The sequence below is a fragment of the Podarcis gaigeae genome, assembly GCF_964106915.1.
Source record: "Podarcis gaigeae genome assembly, chromosome: 17".
Lineage (NCBI taxonomy): Eukaryota > Metazoa > Chordata > Lepidosauria > Squamata > Lacertidae > Podarcis > Podarcis gaigeae.
Window position 1 is genome coordinate 41,139,240 of NC_139694.1, and position 27,891 is coordinate 41,167,130.

A 27,891-nucleotide genomic window follows, 5' to 3' on the forward strand; every position below is an offset into this window, starting at 1 on the left:
AATGCTGAGGAGCAGTTAAACGCAGCCCTGCCTCAGAGTCCGGATTGTAGCTAAGAACAAGACTCACTGGCCAGCTGAGAAGACGACCCTGCCCACAGGACAATGGAGAGTCCAAGGGTATTGGAGCCCTTCCAGCCATCAGAGCCCCACACGTGGGAAGACTACGTCGAACGCTTCGAGTTCTTCGCAGTGGCTCAAGGGATCACCGATGCCAGCAAAAGAAGGACCACCCTAACCCTGAGCTACTGTGGGCCTGAGACCTTCAAGCTGGCCAAGGCATTGCTTGCCCCAGCGAAGCTAAGTGAGACATCTCTCAAAGATATTCTTGCCTGCCTAACAAGCCATTTAGCGCCTACTGAGACCAAGATGGCCCGGCGGATGGAGTTTCATAAGAGGCAGCAGCGTGCTGGGGAGTCTGTATCTGCATTTCTAGCTGAACTGCGGAAGCTCGCTCAGCACTGCGACTTCCAAGATCTGGAAGAGACTCTCCTGGATCGGTTTGTCGGTGGTCTGAGCAGCAAGAAAGCCAGAAGACGCATCGTGACTAAAGAAGAGGTTACCCTTGCTTCAGCCTTGAAGGAGGCCACCGCCACGGAGAATTATGAAAGAGAGGAGCTTGATGCCAGTCGCAGGGTCCCTAAGCCACAGATAGAAGTTGCGCATGCCATGGACGAGCTAGAGGCTACTCCAAGCCAGAGCCCAGTCCGTGGGGTCGAGTCAGTGCGTCAGGCCTGCACAGTGCACAAAGATCACCGAGGCAAGTGCCCTGGTTGTGGCGGAAACCATGAGCAGAAGAGTTGTCATTTCCGGGATGCTATGTGCCGGACGTGCGGAAAGACAGGTCACATTGCCAGGGTCTGTAGATCGGCGGCGTTGGGAGCGACAGGAGCACCTAGACTGGAGCATCGCAGACTGCCCACAGCGAACCATGTTCTAAAGGACTGCCACTACGTAACGGAGATCAACGGGAGGGTCGTGCAGTTTCCAGCGCAAGGCAAGGCACACGTCAAGGTGAAGATTGAGGGTCAGCTGTGCGACATGGAGGTGGACTCCGGATCTGGATTCACTATCGTGTCGGACCAGACCGCGAGGACATTCTTCCCCAGGGGTACGTTGCCCCCTCTGGAGCCCTTCCCGGCAACTTTGCAGTCATACTCAGCGGGCCGCATCCATGTCATGGGAATGTGTGCCGTGAGAGTACAGTTCCGGGACAAACAGGCGGTACTCAAACTGGTGATTGCGAAGGGCAGTCGCCCCAGTCTCCTGGGCACTGACTGGTTTCCCGCCCTGGGACTGAGTATATCAGGGCTTAATTCAATCCAAACCTGCCCTGAGATGAGCGAGGCATTATGCAAAGAATTTGCTGGTCTCTTTAATGGAAAACTGGGTCGTTATAAAGGGCCCCCAGTTGACTTCGAATTGGACCCTGGGGTGTCCCCAATCCGACTCAAACCAAGGCGAGTGCCATTTGCACTGCAACCCAAGATCGAAGCAGAGCTGGAGAAATTGGTCAAGCAGGGAGTTCTCTCACCTGTGGACTCCGCTAAGTGGGAGACTCCAATCGTCACGCCCCTTAAAGCAAATGGGGAAGTCAGGATCTGTGCTGATTACAAATGTACTATCAATAAGGCACTCAGGGGAAACTCATACCCCATTCCAGTCGTATCACATCTGTTGGCTAAACTGGCTGGGGGCAAGGTGTTCGCCAAACTTGACCTGGCACAAGCTTACCAACAGCTGCCAGTAACCCCACAATCAGCGGAAGCACAGACTATTGTCACACATTCAGAGGGGCATTCAGAGTTAACAGATTACAATTTGGAGTTTGTGTGGCCCCAGGGATTTTTCAAGGGCTCATGGAACGCCTGTTAAGAGGTCTGCCGGGGGTCTTGCCATTTTTTGATGACGTTTTGATTGCTGGAAAAGACCCACAGGAACTGGTTGCGCGTGTCCGTGCAGTGTTGCTCAAGTTCAAGGAGGTGGGGTTGCAACTAAAAAAGGAAAAATGCAGTTTTGGGGTGCCAACTGTGGAATTCTTGGGGTTTAAAATTGATGCATCAGGCATCCACCCCACAGATGCTAAGGTTAAGGCCATCATCGAGGCACCACGACCACAGAACAAGACGGAGTTGCAGTCATTCCTGGGACTTATTAACTTTTATCATTCGTTCTTACCCCAGAAAGCTTCGGTAGCTGAACCATTACATAGACTGTTGCAGAAAAAGAATGTGTGGCGATGGGGGCAGGAGCAGCAGAAAGCTTTTGACTCTTTGCGAGGAATGCTGAGTAGCAAGAGCGTCCTTGCTCATTATGATGAATCGAAGCCGCTGGTCCTGGCATGTGATGCCTCTCAATACGGCCTGGGGGCGGTGCTGAGTCATAGGGAACCGGATGGGTCGGAAAAGCCAATCTCTTTCTATTCCCGTACGTTGTCGCCCACGGAGCGCAACTATGCTCAAATTGACAAAGAGGCGCTTGCAATTGTGGCAGGAATCAAAAAGTTCCATGATTATGTGTACGGTCGTCATTTCTCCATTGAAACGGACCACAAACCACTGTTGGGGTTGTTCAACCCGAACAAACAAACGCCGCAATTTCTCTCCCCCAGAATGTTGCGTTGGTCTATATTCCTGAACGGGTTCCAGTACACCTTGACCCATGTGCCGGGGAAGCGGTTGTGCCACGCTGATGCGCTGAGTCGATTGCCCCTTCCTGGCGGGAGCAATGAGGATCCTGCTCCAGCAGAGCACATAATGATACTGGAAACACTTCCTGGGGCTCCTGTAACGGCTACTGATATTGCTGAGAAAACGAGGAAAGATGCTGTTCTCTCCCGTGTGCTCACTTGGGTGGGGAGGGGGTGGCCAGGTGGTCCGCATGAAGACAAATTCAGGCCTTATGCGACAAGGCAGCACGAGTTATCCATGCATAAGGGTTGTCTCCTGTGCGGAGATAGGGTGATCATCCCAGCACCACTGAGAAACAGGGTTCTTGAGACACTTCACATGGGACACCTGGGAATGGTCAGGATGAAGTCGCTAGCCCGATGTTATGTGTGGTGGCCTGGAATGGACCAGAACATAGAACAATGGGTACGAACATGCAAGGCATGCCAAGAGGTGCGGCCAGAAGTGGCCAGAGGACCAGTTCACTGGTGGGAGCAGTCCAGATCTCCCTGGAGCCGGCTGCACTTAGATTTTGCTGGGCCATTCCAGGGGAAGGTCTTTTTGGTTATCGTCGATGCATATTCCAAATGGTTAGAAGTGGCGATGGTCCCTAGCATGGCATCAGCTGCCGTAATCAAGGTGTTGAGGCAGCTGTTTGCAACCCACGGGTTACCTGAGACCATTGTATCAGATAATGGGGCAGCTTTTGTATCCCAAGAATTCAGGGCATTCTTGGCTGATAACGTCATAAGAGGGGTCACATCCGCGCCCTTTCACCCATCCTCCAATGGGCAGGCAGAGCGCATGGTAAGAACAGCCAAAGAATCCATTGCGTACTTAATGGAGGGTAACTGGTCAGCTCGCATCGCGCAAATGTTATTTTTGCAGCATGCGACGCCGTGTACTGCGACGGGCAAGTCACCAGCTGAGCTGCTCTTGGGTAGAAGATTGGTAACGGTGTTGGATTATGTCCACCCGGATAAAATGCCAAACCGTAATTCAAGAGCAAACCCCCAGGCTGAGACTGACACAACAAGGTATTTCGCCCCTGAAGATCTGGTCTGGGTGAGGAACTATTCACGAGGTTCGCGGTGGGTGGCTGGTGTGGTCACCCGGGCTAGTGGACCTGTGTCCTATTATGTGACCTTGGAAAATGGGCAAGTTTGGAAGAGACATATAGATCAGCTGAGGCGCCGGGCGCTCACCAGGGAGGAGTCTGATAATTCATCCCTGGCTAATGACGCAGAGCTGCAAGACCAGACTGAAAATGGCCGAGAGGTGCAATCACCAGGGGCTTCAGCAAATGAACCAGGGTCTGCTAGTCCTCAGGATGACGAGGTACAGGTAGGGGACCCTGAGATGTCTGGGACTCCATCTGTTCCTGACGAAACCCCTATAGCAGCCCCCCTACCACAGGTGACACCCAATCCAGAACCGGCAACACCTGTTGTCAGGAGATCAAGTAGAAGTTGTAGGACCCCACAGTACCTGAGAGATTACGTCTGCTGTGCTCACTGGGGGGGAGGGGTGTTGTGTATTGAGTCAAAGGATTTTATATCTGTATTATTATTGTCTGTATTTGCATTACGGTAAAGTAACTGCCTTTTGGTTCCAGAGGGTACAGCTACTATTGGTTCATTTAAGCTGCTGTATTTGGATCCTCTGTCTTATTGGTTGCCTCCAAAAGGCAGGACTGTGATTGCCTGATATTGTTCCCTCCAAAATGTATCCTTTCTAGTTTGTTCCCTGTCCCTATAAATGTAGCTCTCCCCTCCTCAGTCTTCAGTCTTGTTGCTTTAATAAAGAAGTGTTACTAGAGAACTGTCTCCAGCATATTATGTCAAGAGAGCTGAAATCACAAACCCCACGTCGCAACAGTCGTGTCCTACTCTTCGTGACCCCCTGGACCAGAGCACACCAGGCCCTCCTGTCTTTCACTGCCTCCCGCAGTTTGGTCAAACTCATGCCGGTAGCTTCCAGAACACTGTCCAACCATCTCGTCCTCTGTCGCCCCCTTCTCCTTGTGGCCTCCATCTTTCCCAACATCAGGGTCTTTTCCAGGGAGTCTTCTCTTCTCATGAGGTGGCCAAAGTCTTGGAGCCTCAGCTTCAGGATCTGTCCTTCCAGTGCACACTCAGGGCTGATTTCCTTCAGAATGGAGAGGTTTGATCGTCTTGCAGTCCATGGGACTCTCAAGAGTCTCCTCCAGCACCAGAATTCAAAAGCATCAATTCTTCGGCAATCAGCCTTCTTTATGGTCCACCTCTCACTTCCATACATCACTACTGGGAAAACCATAGCTTTTACTATACAGACCTTTGTTGGCAAGGTGATGTCTCTGCTTTTTAAGATGCTGTCTTGGTTTGTCATTGCTTTTCTCTCAAGAAGCAGGCGTCTTTTAATTTCGTGGCTGCTGTCACCATCTGCAGTGATCATGGAGCCCAAGAAAGTAAAATCTCCCACTGCCTCCATTTCTTCCCCTTCTATTTGCCAGGATGTGATGGGACCAGTGGTCATGATCTTCTTTTTTTTATGTTGAGCTTCAGACCATATTTTGCGCTCTCCTCTTTCACTCTCATTTAAAGGTTCTTTAATTCCTCCTCACTTTCTGCCATCAAGGTTGTGTCATCTGCATATCTGAGGTTGTTGATATTTCTTCCGGCAATCTTAATTCCGGCTAGGGATTCATCCAGCCCAGTCTTTCGCATGATGGATTCTGCATATAAGTTAAATAAGCAGGGAGACAATATACAGCCCTGTTGTACTCCTTTCCCAATTTTGAACCAATCAGTTCTTCCATATCCAGCTCTAACTGTAGCTTCATGTCCCACATAGAGATTTCTCAGGAGACAGATGAGGTGATCAGGCACTCCCATTTCTTTAAGAACTTGCCATAGTTTGCTGTGGTCAACACAGTCAAAGCCTTTTGCATAGTCAATGAAGCAGAAGTAGATGTCTTTCTGGAACTCTCTAGCTTTCTCCATAATCCAGCGCATGTTTGCAATTTGGTCTCTGGTTCCTCTGCCTCTTCTAAATCCAGCTTGCACTTCTGGGAGTTCTCGGTCCACATACTGCTTGAGCCTTCCTTGTAGAATTTTAAGCATAACCTTGCTAGCGTGTGAAATGAGTGCAATTGTGCGGTAGTTGGAGCATTCTTTGGCACTGCCCTTCTTTGGGATTGGGATGTAGACTGATCTTCTCCAATCCTCTGGCCACTGCTGAGTTTTCCAAACTTGCTGGCATATTGAGTGTAGCACCTTAACAGCACCATCTTTTAAATTTTTTAATAGTTCTGCTGGAATGTCATCACTTCCACTGGCCTTGTTTTTAGCAGTGCTTTCTAAGGCCCATTTGACTTCACTCTCCAGGATGTCTGGCTCAAGGTCAGCAACCACACTACCTGGGGTGTACGAGACAGCCATATCTTTCTGGTATAATTCCTCTGTGTATTCTTGCCACCTCTTCTTGATGTCTTCTGCTTCTGTTAGGTCCTTACCACTTTTGTCCTTTATTATGGTAATCTTTATACGAAATGTGCCTTTCATATCTCCAATTTTCTTGAACAGATCTCTGGTTCTTCCCATTCTATTGTTTCCCTGTATTTCTTTGCACTGCTCATTTAAGAAGGCCTTCTTGTCTCTCCTTGCTATTTTTTGGAAATCTGCATTCAATTTCCTGTATCTTTCGCTATCTCCCTCGCATTTTGCTTGCCTTCTCTCCCCCACTATTTGTAAGGCCTCGTTGGACAGCCACTTTGCTTTCTTGCATTTCCTTTTCATTAGGATGGTTTATGTTGCTGCCTCCTGTATAATGTTACAAGCCTCCATCCAAATCCTTAAAACTGCTCCTCACTTCCACTGTGTATTCATAAGGGATTTGATTTAGATTGTATCTTACTGGCCCAGTGGTTTGCCCTACTTTCTTCAGTTTAAGCTTGAATTTTGCTATAAGAAGCTGATGATCTGAGCCACAGTCAGCTCCAGGTCTTGTTTTTGCTGACTGTATAGAGCTTCTCCATCTTTAGCTGCAGAGAATATAATCAATCTGATTTTGATGCTGCCCATCTGGTGATGTTCATGTGTTGTATTGTTGGAAAAGAGTGTTTGTGATGACCAGCTTGTTCTCTTGACAGAACTCTATTAGCCTTTGCCCTGCTTCATTTTGAACTCCAAGCTGGACTACAACTCTCATCATCCCTGACCACTGGTCCTGCTATCTAAGGATGACGGAAGTTGCAGTCCAACGGCAAATGGCGACCCTGGGCGGAGAAAGGCAGAGCTTAAACAGAGATGGAGGAGGCTGGCTCTTTGCATTTGCTATGCAAATAAAATCATTTTTAAGGGTGGGGGAACCCTCACCAATTTCTTGCTCTTTTGAAAAGGATTGTGGAGCAAGTACTTTTGGGTAAGTATGGAGATATCAAAGAAAACCCTGCATAAAATGCAGATTTCCTGCTTTCTATTTCTGTGGCAATCGGAAAACTGGAGTGCGCAGGATAAGTTGTGAGAGAGAGAGAAGTATGTTCAGGGTCTTCTGATGAAGGCTGGTATTAATAATAATAATCTCTCCAGGAGTAGGACTGGCCCGAATCTGAGCCCCGCACTAGTGTGGAGCCCTCTGTGGGCCAGGCGCCTTTGGTGGGCGGAGCCAGAGGGGAATGTGGGTGGAGCAACAAATGTATTTTACCTTTGTACAGGACGCTGATTTGTGCCCCACACTCACCCCTTTCCATCCATCCAGATAAGAAGAAAGCTGCATCGGTGCTGAAGGGCACATCCCAGGCAGGCAAAAACTCTTGGGGTGGGAACCAATGTCAGGGAAGGGTGTGGCCCTTGGAGCGTTATGAGGGCCAGAGAGACAGAGGCCTGGGGGGCTATATTGAGCCGTGGGACTGAGGCCCCCCCCCCCATGAATACACCATTACAATTTCAAGCCAATTCCCCTGCAAAAGGCAGAGGGAGAACTTTATGCTGGACTAGGCTCCTTTTAAAGACATCCTATGGTGCTTAATTATAGGATGTGGGGGGTTTTACCTGCAAGTTTCTTTAGTATACCAGATGTCCCTCCGTCATCAAGACTGTGCCTAGATCAGCAGTTTTTACACAAGTTGCTGTAAAATGCCCAAAGTCCAGGACACACCTGGCAAACTCTTTGGTGCTGCACTTCCTGACTTCCTTTTGCAAAAACACAGCCTCATGTATTTTTAATCATTGTTGGAAGCCGCCCAGAGTGGCTGGGGAAAGCCAGCCGGGTGGGCGGGGTATAAATAATAAATTATTCTTATCAGTATCATCATCATCATCACCATTTTAAAAGGGGGAACATTTTGTATAATTGGTTTAATCTCACAATGTACCTCTTCTGGGCAATTTTCCTGCCTATTTTCTTTCACTAGCAGAGCCCTTTTCAGGTTTTGTTGGCGTGACTTTGTGACACAGGGGAAGCTGGATTGAATTACAAGCCTCACAGCCACACAAATGTTTGCATTTTGCAAATCTGGTTTGTCTGAAATCTTAATGTTATACATCTGCATCTGTACACATAAAACACCATATTCTGCATAGGATGTTGTGTTGAAATGGTATTTGGGCAGGAGTCTCCCTTAGCTCCACCTGGAGATCATAGAATTGGAAGGGATCCTGAGGATCACATAGTCCAACCCCCTGCAATGCAGGGATATGCAGCAGTCCCATATGGCTTGGGTCGGCAAACTAAGGCCTGCAGGCCGGATCAGGGCCAATTGCCCTCTGGATCTGGCCCGCGGACTATCCTGGAATTGCTGCTTGGATCAACGTGATCATTTGGGCGGCACCATTTTATTTTATTTTGCAAAAAATTTTAGGCGCCATTTACCCCCCCACACACACACACACACCATTGCGGTGCCTCCTCCCTCCTGGCTTCTCCCCACCCTGCAGAAGAAGGGAGCTGGGCTTTGATTGGTGCCAGCCAATCTGAAGCCTTGCCACCCGTGTGCTAAGGTGCGGCCCAGACTCGCCACTCGCCCACTGGCCTCTCCGTCCATGGCCATGCTGTGGGCATCATGATGGGCACGTCGCGGGGCTTCGGCTGGAGCTTGGCATGCCTGTTGGCCCCATGCCTGGCACCCGGGAAAGCTGGCCTAGAAAGGAGAGGTGCCACCACCACCGCTGGCTCCCAACCACAGGCAGAGTGGCAGAGGAGGTAGGAAAGCGGGAGGGGCTGGGGGAGAGAAAGAAGCCCCCCTCCACCACGTGTGTGTGTGCGTGCGCACGCGCAGTCCAGCCCGCCACAAGGTCTGAGGGGCAGTGAACAAGCCCCCTCCTAAAACAAGTTTCCTCACCCCTGAATATGGGGATCAAACCTGCAACCTTGGCATTTGTATTGCTCAAGCAGTGCCCGAAAGTGGCGTTTCTTGATCTCAAGGTAAGTGCAGCAGTAAAACTTTCTCTCTCTCTCTCTCTCATGTTGTGGCCGTGGCAGAAATCTGTCGTTAGATGGTGCATCTGCTCCCAATCCAGCTTTGCCATAAATCTATCTGTACAATGAGGAGTTAGTGGGCATCAAGCGCAGGTCTAGCCAGCTGGCCTGATAAGCAGAGGAGTTCTAGCGGACAGGGCTCCCTTGACCCAGCCACTGAACTGGCACTTGGACATGAACTTTGGCTTGCTGCTGAAAACCTGTACAACCTGGCATGGAGTCCTTTCTTTGCCTATAAAAGCACCGACCTGAGGAGATGAGCTCAGTCTCTGAAGAAGCACCAAAGAGCTGAGAAACTAGAAGGAACAGAAGAATCCGCAGTGCAGGGACCGACCTCTTTTACCACCCAGGTGTGTGACCTGCCCACCAGCCTGAAGTGTCGGAGCAGTCTCTTAGTGGTGGGCAGGATGTGCAGTTGAGCTCATGCCTATTAATATTGTTAGTATTTGCCAATCAATAAACCACTTCCTCCTTTATCTATCAGTCCACCAGTCTTCCATCTGCTGGGATCCAAAAGAAATCCCTGCTTGCTCTAACCATTAGACAGCAGAGCACAGCAAAACAGTATTATCAGCACCATGCTCTCACCAAATGAGCAACCAGGCGATGCAGGGATATTGAGCTTGAGATCTTTTGCATGCAAAGCAAGAACTCTACCGAGAACACAAACTGCCTCTGAGATGTTGTGTAATACTAAGAAAGAGATGTCAATGAGCTCTTCAGGCAATGGCGAGTGTGAGGTTTGAATGCAGAAAGTGCAGCCCTGAAGGATTGGCCAGAACCCAAGATCTGAAACCACTGTTTGAATTGGTGCTCATAAACCACAGGTTATACTTCTAAATGTTACATCTGATTTCAGTAAAAGCCGAGCTGTGAAGCTTTTGTAACTTTTGCAGCAGGGGCAAAACACCTGGAAGAAACAGCACTACCAACAGAATATTCCACGGGGAAAGGCTAGGGAGGGGGTTCCCCCCCTTGCTCCTTGCAAAGGACAGCCTGGTCCAAGTGTACCACCAAGGCTGAAGCAGAACGCTTTCCTCCATAACCCCACCAAGCCAGAGAGTCTCCTGCCACGTGGGTCCCAGTGAGAAGCCTCAAACACCCAGAATTGTTGGAGACTTTTTATTCAGTTCCGTACATCTGAATATGGCGCATTTGTTCACTCTGAACAGGGGCAGAGGGAGCACCTGGGAAAGAGAAGTCTGCCCATGTCCTTCCGCAGGGAGTTTTCTTCTGCAATGATAAATTTCTTATTTGATAAATAGAAGGCTGCTCCCTCAATTCAAGTTATGTACAAGAACAAGAATTCCCTTTTCCGTACCAGGACAACTGATCTCCATATCTACTCTGTCAAAGGGGGCAGGGAAGCACAGGAAGAGAAGTCCGCTCCAAATGTGAATGATTATCTGCTCCAGGGTTTCAGTTTGCTGCAAGGAAGGGTTGGTTTATCACCTCCAGCCCAGAAACAAATTCTGGGGAACTCCCCTACCCCCGCTACACACAAAAGAGCAAAGTCCAGGTCCTCTGTACATTCATTGTCCAATACATCGTTTAGGGTTTCCCTCTCACACGCAGAGATACAATCCAGATGTTCTTATCCAGATGTGCCCCAAGAGGAAATCCATGCTGGTTGAATTCTTGTGGCATTTGTCCCCCCTGTTCACCTCTGAGAATTCTCAATCCGGGGGTGGGGGAGGGGCTGTACATTTTAGCCCAATCAGAACCCTGGCACTTAATTGAGGGGGGGGGCAGTGGATGGGTGCAGCACAGCTATGTCCCCCTTTTGCTACAGTTCCCTGAACTTTAGAATCCCACTCCTTATCTGCCAACAGCAGACAAAATGGAAAGCAGTTCCATGAACCAAATCAGATTGGATTTTGGACCCCCTCAAAAAAGTGGCACCATGTATTTTGGCCAGCGTCTCCCCACTATTCTACCCAGGCTGCACTGAAAAAGGAGCTCCCACAGGCCCAATGCAGGCCCAACACTTAATTAACCATGGTCCATTGTCCTCAACCACAATTAAGTGTTTAGTCTCAGTACCTAAACCATGGCTAGGGATAGGCTGCAAACCAAGATCTGAAACCATGGTTTGTAGTGGGGCTCATAAAACAGTTTATGCTATTAGTAGCTAACCATTACATCTGAATTGAGTGAACACTCAAGGCAGTTTCCCTGCCCCTTTCTTTCCATATTACTGAGATGCACCCTGTGGGAGAAGGATTTAGCTTGGCAAATTCAACAGAGGTTTCATTGGATACCTGGAACCTTAATCAGCATTAAGGCAGCAAACCACAGCCAGGGCTAAACCACAGGAAAGCATTCTGCCCTCACTGTGCAATAGTAAAGGTGCAACAGAACACATGCACCTTGAATGGAAGTTCCTATGGGAAATGGGATTGATACCCCAGAGATGGATGGAGAATTCAGAGACCAAAAGAGCTTTTTGCAACACCACAGCTCTTAAGGAAGAAACAGGTAAGAAGAGGGCAACTGTGATTGGATGGGCTTCAGAAACAGGCCCACCTAGCACAATTATGGTGCACCCAATGGAAGAGACTAAATGGAAATGGGAGTCTAAACTGGAACAAGCAAGGAACGGGGGGGGGGGTGTGTCATGCAGGCAGGTTATTGGGCTAAACAAAGACCCTTCGTTGCTGTTCTCTGATCTGAAGGGCTGGCATTTCCTGCTTATTGGGTCCCCTTTGTAAAGACACCCTTGGCCTTGGCCTATTCACAGCAGCTGTCCTTTGGCATCAGGTGACCATGCCTTGCATGCTGGGGGCTCTCAGATCTGTCTACCCTCCCAGGCTGTGGAGTCCTTGAATTCCAGCCCAAGGCATATCCTCTATGGAGGAGACTCCTTCCCAGATATCTTTTATGTTGCCTGAGGGTTATAATAGTTGTAGTTGTAATCATCATCATCATCATCATCATCATCATCATCATAATATGGCTCTCATTGTGGGAGGGTGGAGATTTGTGAAACTTACAAGTGCTTCATGCTGTATATAAAAATGGTTACATATGTACATATAAACACACACAAACACACTCACTCACTCTCTCTATGCTGTGATCAAAGGGAGAAGGCCGGGTGCCACTTTGTCCAGAAACATGCAGAGAGCAAATGGGCAGCCTTTGGATCTGCTCCCTTTAGTTCTTCACACCCAGGCCTCTGTCCTGACCTGGAAAGAAGAGTCCTAGCCACCTGGGAAGCTGCAATACAGTTGGGGTTCGTAAGCTGGGGACAAGTGTGGTTGACATTTCCCTCTTCCCTTGAGGCACCTCTGAGTAGGAAGCATAGTGAGCCGAAATCTTTGGAGATCCCTCAGGCAGGCAGGAATCTCCAATGTTTCCTTTGCTTAAAGGAAGATTTAGTGTAAGGAGAGATATGGGATTGACTGGCCTTTGAGGAACTGATAGCTTGCTTCAGGGATGGAGAACCTGTGGCCCTCTAGATCTCCCTGGACTACAACTCCCATCATCCCTCATCATTTGCCACACTGGCTGGGACTGATGAGAGCTGGAGTCCAGCAGCTTCCAGAGGGCCACCAGTTCTGCACCACTTGCTTCTGTGTTGCAAAAAACAAGAGGAGAAGCTAAGATGAGTAAGTCTTTGGAGTCAAGACTTAGCATGAGGCCAAGCAGTGTCTGATGATAAAAGCTGGGCTTAGCCCTTGGGCAGGAACTGAGTGACTTCTGAGATCACTGCATAAAGAGCTGAGCCAAGGGCCCATTAACCCTTGAGTGGCTGGCCTGTGAGTGAAGGAGTGGAAGTTGGTGAGCCTCAGAAGAGCTACTGGTTTACTTTTCATGTGGGACAGAGTAGGACCTGGTCATTGGATTACAGTCTGAGAAGCAACTAAGTAAAGGGGACACAGAAGGGGGAAGCTGTTAAGCTTGCAGAGACCGACACAGACTTCTGTGAAAGAAAATACAGTGGAATAGGGGCCAAGACAAGGGTTCTCTTCACGAAGACCATCTAAGGAGTGTCCAATATGGTGCTCTGCAGATGCTGACGGACTACAAATCCCATTGTCCCTGACCACTGGCCATTCTAGCCAGGGCTGATGGGAGCTGGGGTTCAGTAACATCTGGAGGGCACCTCAGTGTCAATATATCAGCAAAGAGTTTGGGTGGTACCATTAAAAACAGAGCTGTTTGGATTCAGGAAACATGGAACAAGCAACGAAGAGTGATCATCTAAGCACTGCAGGACATGAAAGTATGAAATGGAGGGTGGGGGATGGATGAGGCCCAACCCACCAGGGACTTCTCCTACACATGCCTGGTTGAAATAAATGGCACCTGTGTTTAAGTTCCTGGTGGACAGGGCCAGCAAAGGCAAAGGAAGAAGATCAAACCCTGAGTATAAGCAAGTAATGCAAGAGGCGTGACCGGTTGACAGGAGTAACTCAGCCGAGACTGACAGCGTTGGCTGAGGGTGTGGGGAGAGCCCGAGCGAGGCACAAATCAAGACCAAAGGAAGACACAAGCAAGAGAAGAAACATGGGACTTGGCTTTGGTGTGAGGAGAAAATCGGGAGGAGCAAGTAAGTGGCACATCTAATTGGAAGCGGGGGGGGGGGGCTCGCTGTAGCAGAAAAGCCAGACAGATGAATAATCTTGATAGGGATCGAGTTGGCTAGGAAAAGATGGGATTGTGTTCTGTTCCTTGAGGATACCTGCTTGCCTGTTCAACACTTGGACTCCTAAACAAGTATCCGCAACGGGAAAAGATCTTGCCCCAAGTCCACAGAAAGGTGATTGAGACTTGGGGGTGGGGGAGAGAGAAAATTCACATGAAAAAAAGAGCTTCCCTTCTTCCAAATCACTGACGTTGTTCACAGCTCCAAGATATACAGCGGATTAGGACCCAGACACAGTGGGCCCCATGCTCCTCCTCCCTCCTCCTCCTCCATGCTTCTCTCCCCGGTCCAACCAAGTGGGGAGGGGGGTGGGCTCCCTTGTAGTTAATACTGTACACTCCCCAGAAACGGAGAGGCGAGGGCAGGGGTGTCTCTCTATAGATATTTGCAAATATAATATTTATAGTATTGCATTGAAAAAATAAAACTTAAAAAATAAAATGAAACACCACGTGGGGGGGGGGGCAGTCCATTCCACAGCAGCAGAGGGCATCCGTGCCTGGCTGTCGGGTGCTGGCCAGGCTGCACTTCTACTTGGCATCGCTGCCCCCAGCCCTCACCCCTACGAAATCCCAGCACAAGTCCTTGCTCCACCGTCTGATATGGAGAAGCCGGCAGTGGGAGTGTCCGCGGGGTGGGGGAGCTGTCTTAGCTCCTGCCCCCACCAACCCCAATCCACAGGTTTCAAAGCAGCAGGCTTGGTCGTCCGTTCTGCCCATTCACTGCAGGAAAACAGCAAAGGGTTATGGGCATCTAAGAAATCTAAGCATCGAAGAAAAGGTTGGGCAGATTTCCTGCATTGGCAGGGGGATGGACTAGATGACATTTCTGGATCTATTCCAGCTCCAAGCTTTCTAGAAGGCTTTGACCTCCCTGAAGTGTTTCCCAGTGATTCTTACAACTACGTAGGGAGCAGCTCTCTGTAAATGCATGTTTTCCATATGTTATCTCGGTCACTCTACACTCTACACTCTACAAGGTAGATGAGCACCATATTCCCACAATGCAGATGAGAGATTGAGACTCAGGGCGGCCTGCCTGAGGCCCTCTTGGTGCTGAGTTTGTGGTGGAGGGCCGTCCTGGCTCACAGCTCAGCCTCTAGGCCTCCGCGCTCTGCTCCGTGTGCTCTTTGCACCCTGGCTCCCTCCCCGCACCTCCAGCGCCTGACCTCTCTTCTCCCTGCTTCTGATCCCAAGTGATACAGCACCCACGAGCTGGTGTGTATCGGGGTTGGTGGGATCAGGGATGCAGAAAGGACCACAACCATATGCTGATGAGAGAGGGGGGAGCCACCTTGTCATGCTGAGAACAGGAGGGGGTGCTGATGGAAGAGAGGCGGCACATATACCTGACCTGGTGGCTAAAATTCAGTGTCCACTACCCGGAACGCGGCGCTGCCTGTGGGAGAGGAGAGACCGTTCACCGCACAGTTGTAGACAATTGCTACAGGGACTGTACAGCTGCATCTCTAACCTGGAAGGTGGGACCAGAGCTCTCCCCCACCAGTAGATGGCCTTGGGGGGAGGAGAAGGGACAAGAGGCAAGGAAGAGGCTGTCAAGGACCAGCTTGCCCCTGACAATGCTGAGTGGCAGGACTACCTGGTCACAAGAGGGAGGATGGAGAGAGCTGCCAAGGCAGAGAATCTAAGAAGCACCCATTCCCCTCTCATGCATTAACTAACACCCAGGGGCATAATCTGTGGGGAAGTTCTTTGGTGGGGTCTCTCTGCTTCCTGCTCTGGCAACTGCAGCTGCTGCCTGGCCTTGGCCTCATCCAAGGACTGACTCTGGCTTGGGTGACTTCTGAGTAGGAAAGGATGGGGAGGAACGTTTGGGGAAAGTGCTGGAGTAAAAGTGGGTGGGGCTTGATTCCCAGTGGGCGGGGCTCTCATTGCTTAGGCAGTAGCCTCTCACCTGATTCGGGCAGGGAAGCCGATCTCAGGCCCGTCTCTTTCTGCAACTGAATCTCCTTTAGTGCAAATATTGACGTTGCTGCAAGAGGAGGAGATGGAAAGGAAGAAACACAAGAGCAGGTGAGAGCCTTTTACAGGAGCTGCTAGTCTGCAAAAATAATAGGAGAAAGCATCTAACTGCAGCTAGAATCCATTTTGTGGGAACTCTTCTGAAAATTGTGGGTTTTCCCTACTGGGCTCCTTTGGGGAGGTGGGATATAAATTTAATAAATAAATAATTAGATCTCTAGATCCACATTTTTAAAACACATCCTTCAATTAGGGACGGGGCAGGTTGCCTCTCAACAATGACACTTAATATATTAAAAATTCAGATCAATTTTGAAAGTGTGTTAAATCTTATTGCAGCTTAGGCTCAAACTATACATTCTTCACCAACCTTCAGCGTTAAGAGGAAAAAATAATACGGTGATCAAATGATTTTTTTTATTAACTGCTTACATAAGTTAAATGATTAACTGATTAAATTTAAATAACCTTTCCCAATTAGTAGTAGGAAATGCCACTTAATCTCCTGCAATGGTTTTGCAAAGTTGTTTGCAGATAAAGTCACTCATATTCGGAAGGAGGTAGACTCCACTGTGGGAGCAGGGCCGGGGTGGGTGAGTGCTAGAGTCCTGTCTGGTCGAGTTGCATGGAATCAATTTCAATCCATTACCCCCGAGGATGTAGACAGGTTGCTTAGATGCGTGAAACCAACCACCTGTCTCCTTGATCGTTGCCCATCCTGGCTAATAAAAGCAAGCCGGGAAGGGTTGGGCGATGGGTTCTGTGGGGTGGTGAATGCTTCCCTCTGTGAGGGAGCCTTCCCAGACCCACTGAAAGAGGCAGTCATTAAACCGCTTCTTAAAAAACCATCTTTAGATGCGGCCAGTATGGCCAACTACTGCCCAGTCTCAAATCTTCCATTCTTGGGCAAAGTGATTGAGCAAGTGGTTGCTGAACGACTCCAGGCACGCCTGAAGGATGTGGACCATTTGGATCCCTTACAATCGGGATTCAGGCCTCATCATGGGACTGAAACTGCCTTGGCCGTGCTGGTTGATGATCTCCGGCAGGCTAGGGACAAAGGTGAAAGCTGTTTCCTAGTTCTGCTGGATCTTTCAGCGGCTTTTGATACCATTGACCATAACATCCTTCTGGACCGTCTAGAGGGGCTGGGAGCTGGGGGCACTGTTATACAGTGGTTCCGCTCCTTTCTCCTGGGTTGCGTTCAGAAAGTGGTGTTAAGGGATGAGTGTTCAGACTCCTGGGCTCTCACTTGTGGGGTGCCTCAGGGTTCTGTCATCTCCCCTATGCTTTTTAACATCTACATGCAGCCGCTGGGAGAGATCATCAGGGGGTTTGGGTTTGGTTTCATCAATTTGCAGATGATACCCAGCTCTACCTTTCTTTCAAATCAGAACCAGTGAAGGCGGTGAAGGTCTTGTGTGAGGATGGGTGGTGGCTAACAGATTCAGGTTGAATCCTGACAAGACAGAAGTACTGTTTTAGGGGGACAGGGGGCGGGCAGGTGTGGAGGACTCCCCGGTCTTGAATGGGGTAACTGTGCCCCTGAAGGACCAGGTGCATGGCCTGGGAGTCATTTTGGACTCACAGCTGTCCATGGAGGCGCAGGTCAATTCTGTATCCAGGGCAGCTGTCTACCAGCTCCATCTAGTACACAGGCTGAGACCCTCCCTGCCCGCGTACTGTCTCGCCAGAGTGGTGCATGCTCTGGTTATCTCCCGCTTGGACTACTGCAATGCGCTCTACATGGAGCTATCTTTGAAGGTGACCCAGAAACTACAAGTAATCCAGAATGAGGCAGTTAGACTGGTGATTAGGAGCGGCCACCGAGACCACATAACACCGGTCTTGAAAGACCAACATTGGCTCCCAGTACGTTTCCGAGCACAATTCAAAGTGTTGGTGCTGACCTTGAAAGCCCTAAACGGCCTTGGCCTGGTATACCTGAAGGAGTGTCTCCACCCCCATCGTTCAGCCCGTACGCTGAGGTCCAGCGCCAAGGGCCTTCTGGCGGTTCCCTCACTGCAAGAAGTGAAGTTACAGGGAACCAGAACCTTCTTGGTAGTGGCACCCGCCCCGTGGAACACCCTCCCATTAGATGTCAAAGCGATAAACAACTACCTGACATTTAGAAGACATCGGAAGGCAGCCCTTTTTAGGGAAGTTTTTAAGGTGTGACATTTTAATGTATTTTTATTTTTTGTTGGAAGTGGCTGGGGTACAAATAAATTATTATTATTATTATTATTATTATTATTATTATTTGCCTCTAACTCTAATTGGCTCAACTGGGTTGATGTTATGGATTGCCTATAAACAGTCCAGCTTCATAGGGATTCAACCTCTCAGCAGCAAAAAAGGTCTACAGTCCAATTTCTGTGAAACCAGATACTTTGCAGCTTGTCTGGGATGAAAGTCTCCGTAGGAGGAGAAGGCTAAGGACCAGAAAGCTGCCTGTGGTGAGGGAAAAGCAGGAGAGACGAGGAGAAGGCTGAAGGAGAGCGGCAGCATAAGCTGAGATACATGCACGTAAGAGGGCAGGTGGGTGAAAAGGCTTCCAGGGCTGAGCCCAGGGCACCAAAGGGTACACCAGGTTGCAACACCTGGACCCTGACAGAGCTCCTGCCCACTTAAGGGTGGCACAGAAACTGGTTGCTTCTACCATCACTGCTGCTCTGGAAACAATCGCAAGGGAGCAGTGAGAAGAAACCAGCTGGCGGGTGGGGGCAGAATTCCACCTCTTGCGCTGGCCAGCCAATTCTTTCCCTTCAGGCTTCCAACCAATCAGAAGCAAAACAGCTTCAAAATAAGCTATTGTTCCCTTAACTTTTAGCCTCACAGATCAAAACTTGCCTTCACCAATTAATCAAGCAAAACTCATCTGCCATTTAAACAAATCAAATCTGGCAGCCCTACAAAATAACAGAGGAACCTGAGAAATTGGGGGGGGGGGGATCCTGCACTCCCACTCCAGGGGCAACAGATCACAGATCAATACCATAGACCCTACCCTGCTGGTCCACACTCAGAGGCCAAGACCACCTGCCCATACGTACATCGATATGCCCATCCCCATGTCCCATAGTGCCGGCCTCCTTCCCTCTCTCCCTCCCCAGCTTGCACCTACTGTCTGGGAGTTTGAGGACTCGTTCGCCCAGACTGTGGAAGAACAGGTGCCGCATGGCCTCGTCTGCAGAGATCCGCTTCCTGCCCTCAAACTGCGTCGGGAGAGAACAGGGAGGGGGAAGAAGAGAAGACAAGAGAGATCAACTGCTGTGCTGCAAAGAGAGGTGCCTGCCCTTCTGCTTCCACCAGGAATGCCATTCTGAGCAGAAGTGGGAATGTATAGCCATTTACCCAGGAGTAAGCTATGCCCAGCAGTCCCCTGGCTGGATAGAGAGGACTCCTTCACCACATGTTCTAATCCCCACACCGGCTTTCCCCAGCCTGGTTTCCATTTTGTTCCCAAAGGGCAGCTGTGTTATGTTTTTCTTGGCACAAACAACAAGCCCCTGAAGATGGACAAGTGCAATGCCACATAAGGCTCACAGTCATCAATCCATTCTGCAATTCCCTGAGGAGGGCAAGGCCAGGCCATTCAGCCCCAGCAGAGAAGGCCTTCCTGTCACCTGAAGCTGCAAAGACAATAAAGGTCCGCCTCCGGCCGGAGGGAGAGACAAAGAGGAGCCACAACTTCTCACCTGCAGCAGCTTCCCCAGGAGGTCAGCCCCTTCGCTATCCAGCCTGTGGAGATCCAGGAGAAAAGGAAGATCAGGCTCTGGAAGGGAAACGGAGGCCCTGCTTCCCAGGTGGAGGTGCTCAGCATTAATAGGGGCTTGTAAATGAGCAAAGTACCTCCCAACTACGGGTTGGCAACTGGTTTGGAAAAGGGGCAGGTCTGGAGCAGGACTCAAGGGCCAGCAACGTCCCCAGACCCTTCAGAGCCAAGACACAGGCAAAGGCCTTGTAAAGCCCCCAGAGTCAGTTTTGGCTCATGCATCAGTCAGCAGAGGAGGGGCACAAGCCGCCATCTCTGACAGAATCCATGTTCTGGAAAGGAGAGGGACAAAAAGCCTTTGATCTGCACCTCTGCTCAGGAGAAAGCAATGGAAGCCAGTGCATAAAAGGGGGGGGGGCGGGTGTCTCTGGGATCAAGGGCCAAGTAGAAAAACAGCAATGAAGAAGAAGAAGAAGAAGAAGAAGAAGAAGAAGAAGAAGAAGAAGAAGAACCACCTGTAAGTACTTGGCAATCATTTCTAATGATTTCCAGTGGCGTAGCGTGGGGGGTGCGGGGGGGGCCGGCCGCACCGGGCGCAACATCTGGGGGTTAGGGGGCGCAAATCCACGGGTTAGGGGGCGCAAATCCACGGGTTAGGGGGCGCAAATCCACGGGTTAGGGGGCGCAAATTACTTGCCTTGCCCCGGGTGCTGACAACCCACACTACGCCACTGATGATTTCTATGCAATTTTACACACATTTTACTTACTAAGCTAATTCCCAAGTCATGTTACAACTTTTTAGGACCCTTCATTTGGGGAATTGGAAAGTTGAAAAGTTCAACCCACCCTAACATTCCCTGAATGGCAGGTTGACACTCACCTTGGGGCATGATTGATGAGGGCCTCGGGACGGTATTTAGGGTAATTATAGGCTCGGAATTCTTCATTAGACTGGATTCCAGGCCATGTCTCTTCGTTGGGAGTCCCTGGTGATGCAGAGGAGAGAGAAGGAGAGACCAGAAAAGAGTCAGCTCAGGACACAGCCAGGTTGCCTGAGCAGGAGAGCGGCGCTGATCCTGAACAGGACTTTTAAGGAGCACCCACACCAACACTTCTGCCATGTTTACTTATGTATATGTTGTCCTTTATTGATTGACTAGCAGACTTGTTTGGGAATTCTAAGAAACAAAGAAATCAGTGGTTAAAATCAGTGAAGTCTTGAAAGGCTCAGCCTGCCATCTTGATCCAAAATGGCATCCAGCTGAAATCTTTGATCTTCTTTGATCTCAGAAATCACCATGCAAAATTTGGTTAAAGGTAAAGGTACCCCTGCCCGTATGGGCCAGTCGTGTCCGATTCTGGGGTTGTGCGCCCATCTCACTTAAGAGGCCGGGGGCCAGCGCTGTCCGAAGACACTTCCGGGTCACGTGGCCAGCGTGACAAAGCTGCTCTGGCGAGCCTGCACCAGCACAGCACACGGAAACGCAGTTTACCTTCCCGCTATAAAGCGGTCCCTATTTATCTACTTGCACCCGGGGGTGCTTTCAAACTGCTAGGTTGGCAGGCGCTGGGACCGAACGACGGGAGCGCACCCCGCCACGGGGATTTGAACCGCCAACCTGACGATCGGCATGTCCTAGGGGCTGAGGTTTTACCCACAGCACCACCCGTGTCCCTACAGCGCCACCCGCGTCCCTAAAATTTGGTTACAATACCCTAAAAGCTATCCAAATTCATAGCAAGTAGACAAGCAACTTGCTAAAATATATAATAGACTGGTTATCGTTATGGATTTATTATGGTAATTGATTATTGATCAACTGAGTTGTATCCCCCTCCTTGTCTAGATTCCTCAAAGCAGCTCAGAAGACTCCTGTGAATCAGCAGTCTAGTCTTCTGTAAGGCCCTCCTGCCTCTCCCCACTGATCTCTCGGCAACACAGCAGTCCCAGCAAGGTCACCCCAGGACCATACCCAATATCCGAAAGATGAAGTGCAGCTGCTCCTCAACTGTGGAGCCTGGGAAGAGCGGCCGTCCTGTGGACATCTCATAGAAGATGCAGCCCACACCCCTGTGAGGAGAAAGACAAGGACATCACTGGGAGTTCAAAGCAAGGACCATGAACTTCAGGCTTTAAATCAAAACCCTGATTCTCTCCACTGGATCAAAACATTATGTTCCAAGAAAATCCAAATTCTGCCACTTGAATGTGCTATGTGACTTAACCAAATATGTATCTATTTCTTCATTTTGCAGCACCATTTTCTGGTGAAGAAGAAGCAACAGAGGTTTTCCACAGTCAGTGGGTGGAGCAGCTTCTGGATTCTGCACAGATCTTTGTCCCACCCATGAAAATCAGAAGCAGAATTAGAAAGATATAAGAAAATATGCAAAATTCACATAATTTCAAGAGGGTGCATAATTAAACTTTCCTTTTTCTTTTTAAATCTTAATTATCATTTTTAATCATACAAAATTTGCACATTTACATTTACCAAAATACAAACCAAACATTTAACACCCACTTCCCTTCCATGGTTTGTTTTCATTATCATATATGTAAGGGATTTTCAACCTTGCTGCCTTTAGAGTATACTTTTTAGAACTAGTCGGCCAAAGACCTTCCCTGCATCTCTACCATGGACCTTCGCCTGCATATTGCAGAGGATTCTGGCATGCATTGAGAAGGGCCAGAAATATCTCAGAAACAAGTAGGGCCTGCAACTAAATGTTACAGCGAAGAGTCCTCACTAGCACCATGGCAATGCTTAGTCAGCATCTATGGCCAGTGAGCATTCTCAAGACTTCATGAGGCGAGTGGGGAGGGGGTTTTCTCCTTCTGTTCCACTCCTGACCCCTCACCAATGTACAGTGGCACCTCAGTTGTCAAATGTAATCCATTCTGGAAGACCGTTCGACTTCCAAAACGTTCAACAACCGAGGCGCAAAGAGCGGTCAGCAAAGTCAATGGAGAAAAAAAGGGGGGAAACGCAGCGGAAGCTGTTTGACTTCCAAGGCGCGTTCGAAAACAGAAGCAATTACTTCCAGGTTTTTGGCATTCCGGTTCCGAAATGTTCAGCTTCCAAGACGCTTGAAAACCAAGGTACCATGTACTTCTTTCTGCAAACCTTTGGATTCCCCTTACCGTGCCCCAAGTTTTCTGGTATCTCCCTTTTGTTTGAAGAGGGTACCATTTTGGAGCTGCTGTTGGAGAGTCTTGTTAACTGTTAGTATCTTCTCCTCCTCCCTGGCAAACGTCCCCTTGGGAGGCCACCTGACACTTAGAATCCTTGTTTTGAAGCATAGAAGAGAAGGCATTCCAGGGCAGGGGCAGCCAATCAGATGTCCTCTAGATGTCATGGACCACAACTCTCATCCTCCCTGACCTCCAGCCAGGCTGGCTGACTAATGGGAGCTGGAATCCAGCAAGAGCTGGAGGGCACAACGTTGGCTATGCCAGTTCTAGGATGTGCACCCAGTTCACCACACTTTGCATGCTCTTGTTCCTGCACAGTACAGGGGAATGTCACATGGCAGTGGGCAAGTTGTCCTTCAGAATGGCTTGTCTGCCACCCCTGGTCTCTACATGGAGGGATTGGGGATAAACTTCTAAGGAACTGCACCACAGTTTGTGTTCCTAGCGGGCCACTGTGACTCAGCTACTGGCTCCATGCATTTGTTTGCCTCTAGCTTCAGTCTCCTTTTTTAGCTCTGCAGTTTCCTGAGATCCAAGCAGCTCAGCTCTAGGCATTCACCGCTGTTTCCTTTACATGGCCTCTGTTTACTTACAGTAAAGATAAAGGGACCCCTGACCATTAGGTCCAGTCGTGACCAACTCTGGGGTTGCGGCGCTCATCTCGCTTTTCTGGCCGAGGGAGCCGGCATACAGTTTCCGGGTCATGTGGCCAGTATGACTAAGCTGCTTCTGGCGAACCAGAGCAACGCATGGAAACTCCGTTTACCTAGACTTCCGGGTTAGCGCGATCGACTAATGGCGGATTCCCTCTGAGCTCCGGAGGGAATCGGCTCCGCAGGATCGGGTCTTGCCGCTGCGGCGACGCGGGGACCCTCAAAAATCACAGGCGGTGAAGCCTGTGAGCGTGGTGACTCGGCGGGCACCATTTGCGCCCCCCCCCGAGCTGCGAAAGAGCCTTTTTAAAGGCTCCGGAACAGGGAAGGGGTGAGCGGCGCGGTGCTGAGAGTAGACTGCTCCTTCTGCGGAGCGAAGCCGCATTGCCATTGTCAGAGAGCGCTGACTTATTCTTGTGAGCAATCGGACTGTAAGTAACAACCCGTGAGTAGTACGAAAATTGGATCTTTAAAGAAAATTTTTGAATTAGGCACGATCGGGGAAGGCTTAAACAGGAAGTCCTCCTCCTCATTTTGTAAATAATTTAAAGCAAAGGACCTGCTAACTAGGGTCGAGAGAACTCTTTCCCCCCCCCCTTTTTTTTGGTTAAAGATTTTAATTTCACGGTTTGGCAGTATAAGAAATCTTACTGGAGGATAAAGAACTAATTTTGGGAGCTGAAGTGTCACCCCCCACCCCGGACCCGGGAGTGCCCCGCGAGAGAGCCTGTTGATGAGGTATCGAAGAGTTTGACAGCTGTCAAATTAGCTGTCAAGACGGAAAAAGAGAACTTTGTTTTTGTTGTTTCTGCTGGTTATAATTGTTACAATTTGAAAATAAGGAAGAGCTGATACAAACTAACTTGACTTTTGGATTTGAGCTGAAAGGAATATCAAGGAACCAAAATCCCTCTAGAGGGGTTTTTGGGACATTACAAGAATGGCTGGAGGAGGGAAAATCCAGGCGGAATTGGACAGAGCATTTGTTCTCTTGGGCAAGATATAAGGCCAACTTGATGTTTTGGCTACAAATGTTACAACTCTGGACTTAACAGTAAACAACATCATTGAGTTTGATAAGGATTTGAATCAGGAAGCCTATTCAACTATGCAAATAGAGAAACTTGAGAGCTTTGAGAATTTGGAGAAGGAGATAGATGTTGTCTTTGAAGAAAAAGAAGGAGGAGCTGCAATTCTGCAGGTGTTAAAGGAGAGCTTGAGGCCTGACATGATGGCAACAAAGGAAGATAAAAATTTGATGTGGAAAGTCTGGCCTGAATTGGAGACTGAAAAATGGAAAGATCTCCTTATGTGGAGATCTGAAGACCTAAGGATTACAATTTTGATGGTGGAAGTTGGAGCTTTGGGGACATTTGGTTTTGAAAGGAGTAAGAAACAAGATTTGGAGTACCCCATTGGCTCCACTTTTAAGTATGGAGGTCTGGCTGGAAGAAACATGGATCCTGTTGGGCCGGAGCATCTCCGAGATTTGGTGTTCAATATCAAGGACTATCGAAAGACCGGCAGAGAGGAACTGAGAGAGAATTAAGAGCCTCGGATGTGAGATCTCCAGGCTGATAGTAGATTGAGACTGATGGACACTTGTTGGGGACTGAAGCCGGGAAAGGGGGTGGTGGAGTTTGGGAATCCAAAGGGGACATAATTATAATTTGTTCGGATTTATTCTGTTTTGTTACTGGTATGAAAAGTGGGAAATTCGTGGAAGGGAATATTGGTCGATCTTAGAAAAATGTTTTAAGAACGAGTATTGATGTATAAGTATTGATGTTTAAGTTTGGATAAGGCAAAACTGGTTTTTAAAATGAACTAAATTAAATGAAAATAAGGTTAGCAAAAATAAATTGAGGAAATGGACTAAAGAGAAAAAGTAAAATAATAATGTGTTAAAATAAATTATTACGTTAAGATTGAGAAATAAGTAATAAGGATTTGCTGAGTTAACAATTTAAATTGGAATACAAGAAGGGGAGGTGTGAGGAGGTCTGAGAAATAAGGTAAAAGAAAATAAGCAATTGAAAATTAATGTGTTTTTATTTTTGTATGTTGGTTATTTTTTGTTTATTTTTGTTTCTGTTTTATTATTGAAAATGCTAATAAACATTTAATAATAAAAAAAGAAACTTCGTTTACCTTCCCGCCGGAGAGGTACCTATTTATCTACTTGCACTATGACGTGCTTTCGAACTGCTAGGTTGGCAGGAGCAGGGACCGAGCAACAGGAGCTCACCCCATTGCGGGGATTCGAACCGCCAACCTGATCGGCAAGTCCTAGGCTCTGTGGTTTAACCCACAGCGCCATCTGTGTCCCTCTTTACTTAAATCACCTTTTAAAAAGACAAGAACCATGCAGAAAACAGACTGCACCACTAGATGGGGAACCTGTGGCCTTTCAGATGTTGCAGGACTACAACTCCCATCTCTCCTAACCATAGGCCAAGTTAGCTGGGCTAAAGAGAAAGTCCAACAACATCTGGAGGGTCACAGGTCCCCCATCCCTGTGGGATGTTGCAGGACAACTGATGGGCAAATGGAAAGTACTATCAAAATTCACGGATTTCAACCACAGGGAGGGAGAGCTGGCCACAGTCTGCTGAATCCTTACCACATGTCAATCTGGGTGGAGTATTCTGTCGAGCCCAATAGTATATCTGGGGGTCGGTACCAAAGTGTCACCACTTCATTGGAGTAGGTCTTGGTGGGAATGGATTTTGCCCGGGCCAGTCCTGGGAATGTTAAGTTGCATTGCATTACATTTTACATTTCATTACATTTGTTAGTAAATGTTGCAGAGCAAGGGCAGAGAGATAATTAGTACTCACCAAAATCTGCTAGTTTGAGCTCCCCTCTCTCATTAATGAGCAAGTTCTGGGGCTTGAGGTCTCGATGCAGCACCTTCTGACGGTGGCAGTAGGCGAGGCCACGCAGCAGCTGGAACAGGAACAGCTGGAGGAGGGAACAGAGCCATCTCAATGCCTTTCCCTCTAGTTCATCACTAGATCTGCCATATACAGTACTTCTAACCAGCCATGGATGCAAAACGAGTGCATTTAGGAAAATGTTTCCAATTCATATAACTTCTTCAAACAGTGGGATTTTCTTTAGAAACATGCCTTTATTTTCTCAGGACAGTTCCACGTTCGTTTGATGGGGTTGCCACCAATAACCAGAGCATTGAAGGAGAACATGCAAAGCCCGTATCAAATCCCCCAGTGCAATCTCATGCTGAAGTGAGCTTTTGCCAGCAACATCCGTTAAGGTGCTTGCTACGCAGTAAAAGAATCCACTGAAACAGACTCAGATGGGAGTCAGCAACTTACCTTTACATTGTGCATATTTATTACATTGCCGCAGTCGTCAAGATACTGTTTCAGGTCTTTATCCTGGGGTGAAAGAAGACGCAGGATTGACAACTTTCCTCTTCATTAATTTAAAATGACTGATTTGTGCAAATAAGTCTGCAATCCTATGAGCACCTACCTGGAAGTTAGTCCCATTGAATTCAAGGGAATCTTACTTCTGAGTAAACATGGGCAGGATGGCACCCCTTATCGTTAAGACTATATGGGAATCCTTCAACCTAGAGTGGGCATAGCATTCCCATGCAGTGGACTTGCCATAGGACTCAGCAGAATTCCCCCACCCAGGAATGTGCCCTGGACCAATAAAGTGAACAGAAGGTTCATACATCCCACATCCCCATACTTTCCCCTGTGCCTACATGGTTTGCACCAGACTGAGCAAGAGGGCTGGACGGGGATGTGGGAGTCACGTCCAAGCCCAGCACTGGTAGTGGTCTCAGGGGCAGGGAACTGACACTTACTGTACTTCCTAGGTTTCAGGAGACTGTCCTTGAAAAACTTGCCCCCACTTATGCTACAATCATTTCCTGCTGAAGTGGCTGCTTCAGGAGGGCATTGAAAGCTACCTTGAGTGTTCTATTGTAATCTTTTATTTTTCTTTTGAAAAAAATTAATAAAATATTAATAATAAAAAAGGATAAAATGGGGAGACCCACATACCCCGCATTGAACTCTTTTGGATGAAAGGTGGGATATAAATGTAATAATAATAAACATAATAAACATCACACTCAATTTTCAAAAAAAGAAAAGAAAAAGAAAGCTACCTTGAGAATTCTTAAACCTATCATAAAACTGTAATTCCCAGGAGTCTTTGGGAGGAAGCCATGACAGTTTTAACACCCTCTCTATGTGCACTGTAGGCAACATCTTTCTTCAAACCAGCCAGGCTGTTCAAAATACGGGTTTTCTGAATGTTCAGCTTTCAGTCGTAAATAATTTGAGATGTTTTCATAAATAAAGAAGTATAAGTTACAGTTACCATGCCCGCCCCTGTTTACTCACTAAATACTCGAAGACAAGCGTGAGGGATTTCTCTGTATGGATGATATCATGCAGGGTCACAATGTTGGCATGTTTCAGATCTTTCAGAAGTGAAACTGGAAAACAGAGAAAGAGAGGCACGTTGTGGAATGCGCAACAGAAGCACCTCTAAAGACTTTAATGGAGCCATTCCTAAACT

At 48.5% G+C, this 27,891-nt stretch overlaps 1 protein-coding gene and 1 long non-coding RNA gene across 8 annotated transcripts in view; one reads left to right on the forward strand and one right to left on the reverse strand.

Moving 5' to 3' along the window:
- The window catches only part of LOC310835355, a 300,425-nt gene that overhangs the window by 238,799 nt on the left and 33,735 nt on the right, over positions 1-27,891 (forward strand). The window lies entirely within an intron of this gene.
- CDK16 (cyclin dependent kinase 16) overlaps positions 10,234-27,891 on the reverse strand; it is a 61,880-nt gene continuing 44,222 nt past the window's right edge. For 3 of the 7 annotated variants that reach the window (XM_083719259.1, XM_083719256.1, XM_083719262.1), the window contains 10 exons: positions 27,714-27,808; positions 26,667-26,729; positions 26,169-26,292; positions 25,952-26,072; positions 21,453-21,550; positions 20,360-20,465; positions 19,460-19,502; positions 18,886-18,976; positions 15,691-15,768; positions 10,234-14,498 (listed from right to left, as the gene is read on the reverse strand). In XM_083719259.1, the coding sequence (XP_083575385.1) occupies positions 14,461-14,498; positions 15,691-15,768; positions 18,886-18,976; positions 19,460-19,502; positions 20,360-20,465; positions 21,453-21,550; positions 25,952-26,072; positions 26,169-26,292; positions 26,667-26,729; positions 27,714-27,808 (857 nt within the window). In that variant the 3' untranslated portion in view covers positions 10,234-14,460. Of the gene's footprint in view, positions 14,499-15,124; positions 15,175-15,690; positions 15,769-18,885; positions 18,977-19,459; positions 19,503-20,359; positions 20,466-21,452; positions 21,551-25,951; positions 26,073-26,168; positions 26,293-26,666; positions 26,730-27,713; positions 27,809-27,891 lie in introns of all 7 variants that reach the window. The other 4 variants (XM_083719261.1, XM_083719258.1, XM_083719260.1 and 1 more) reach the window with 2 other exon arrangements.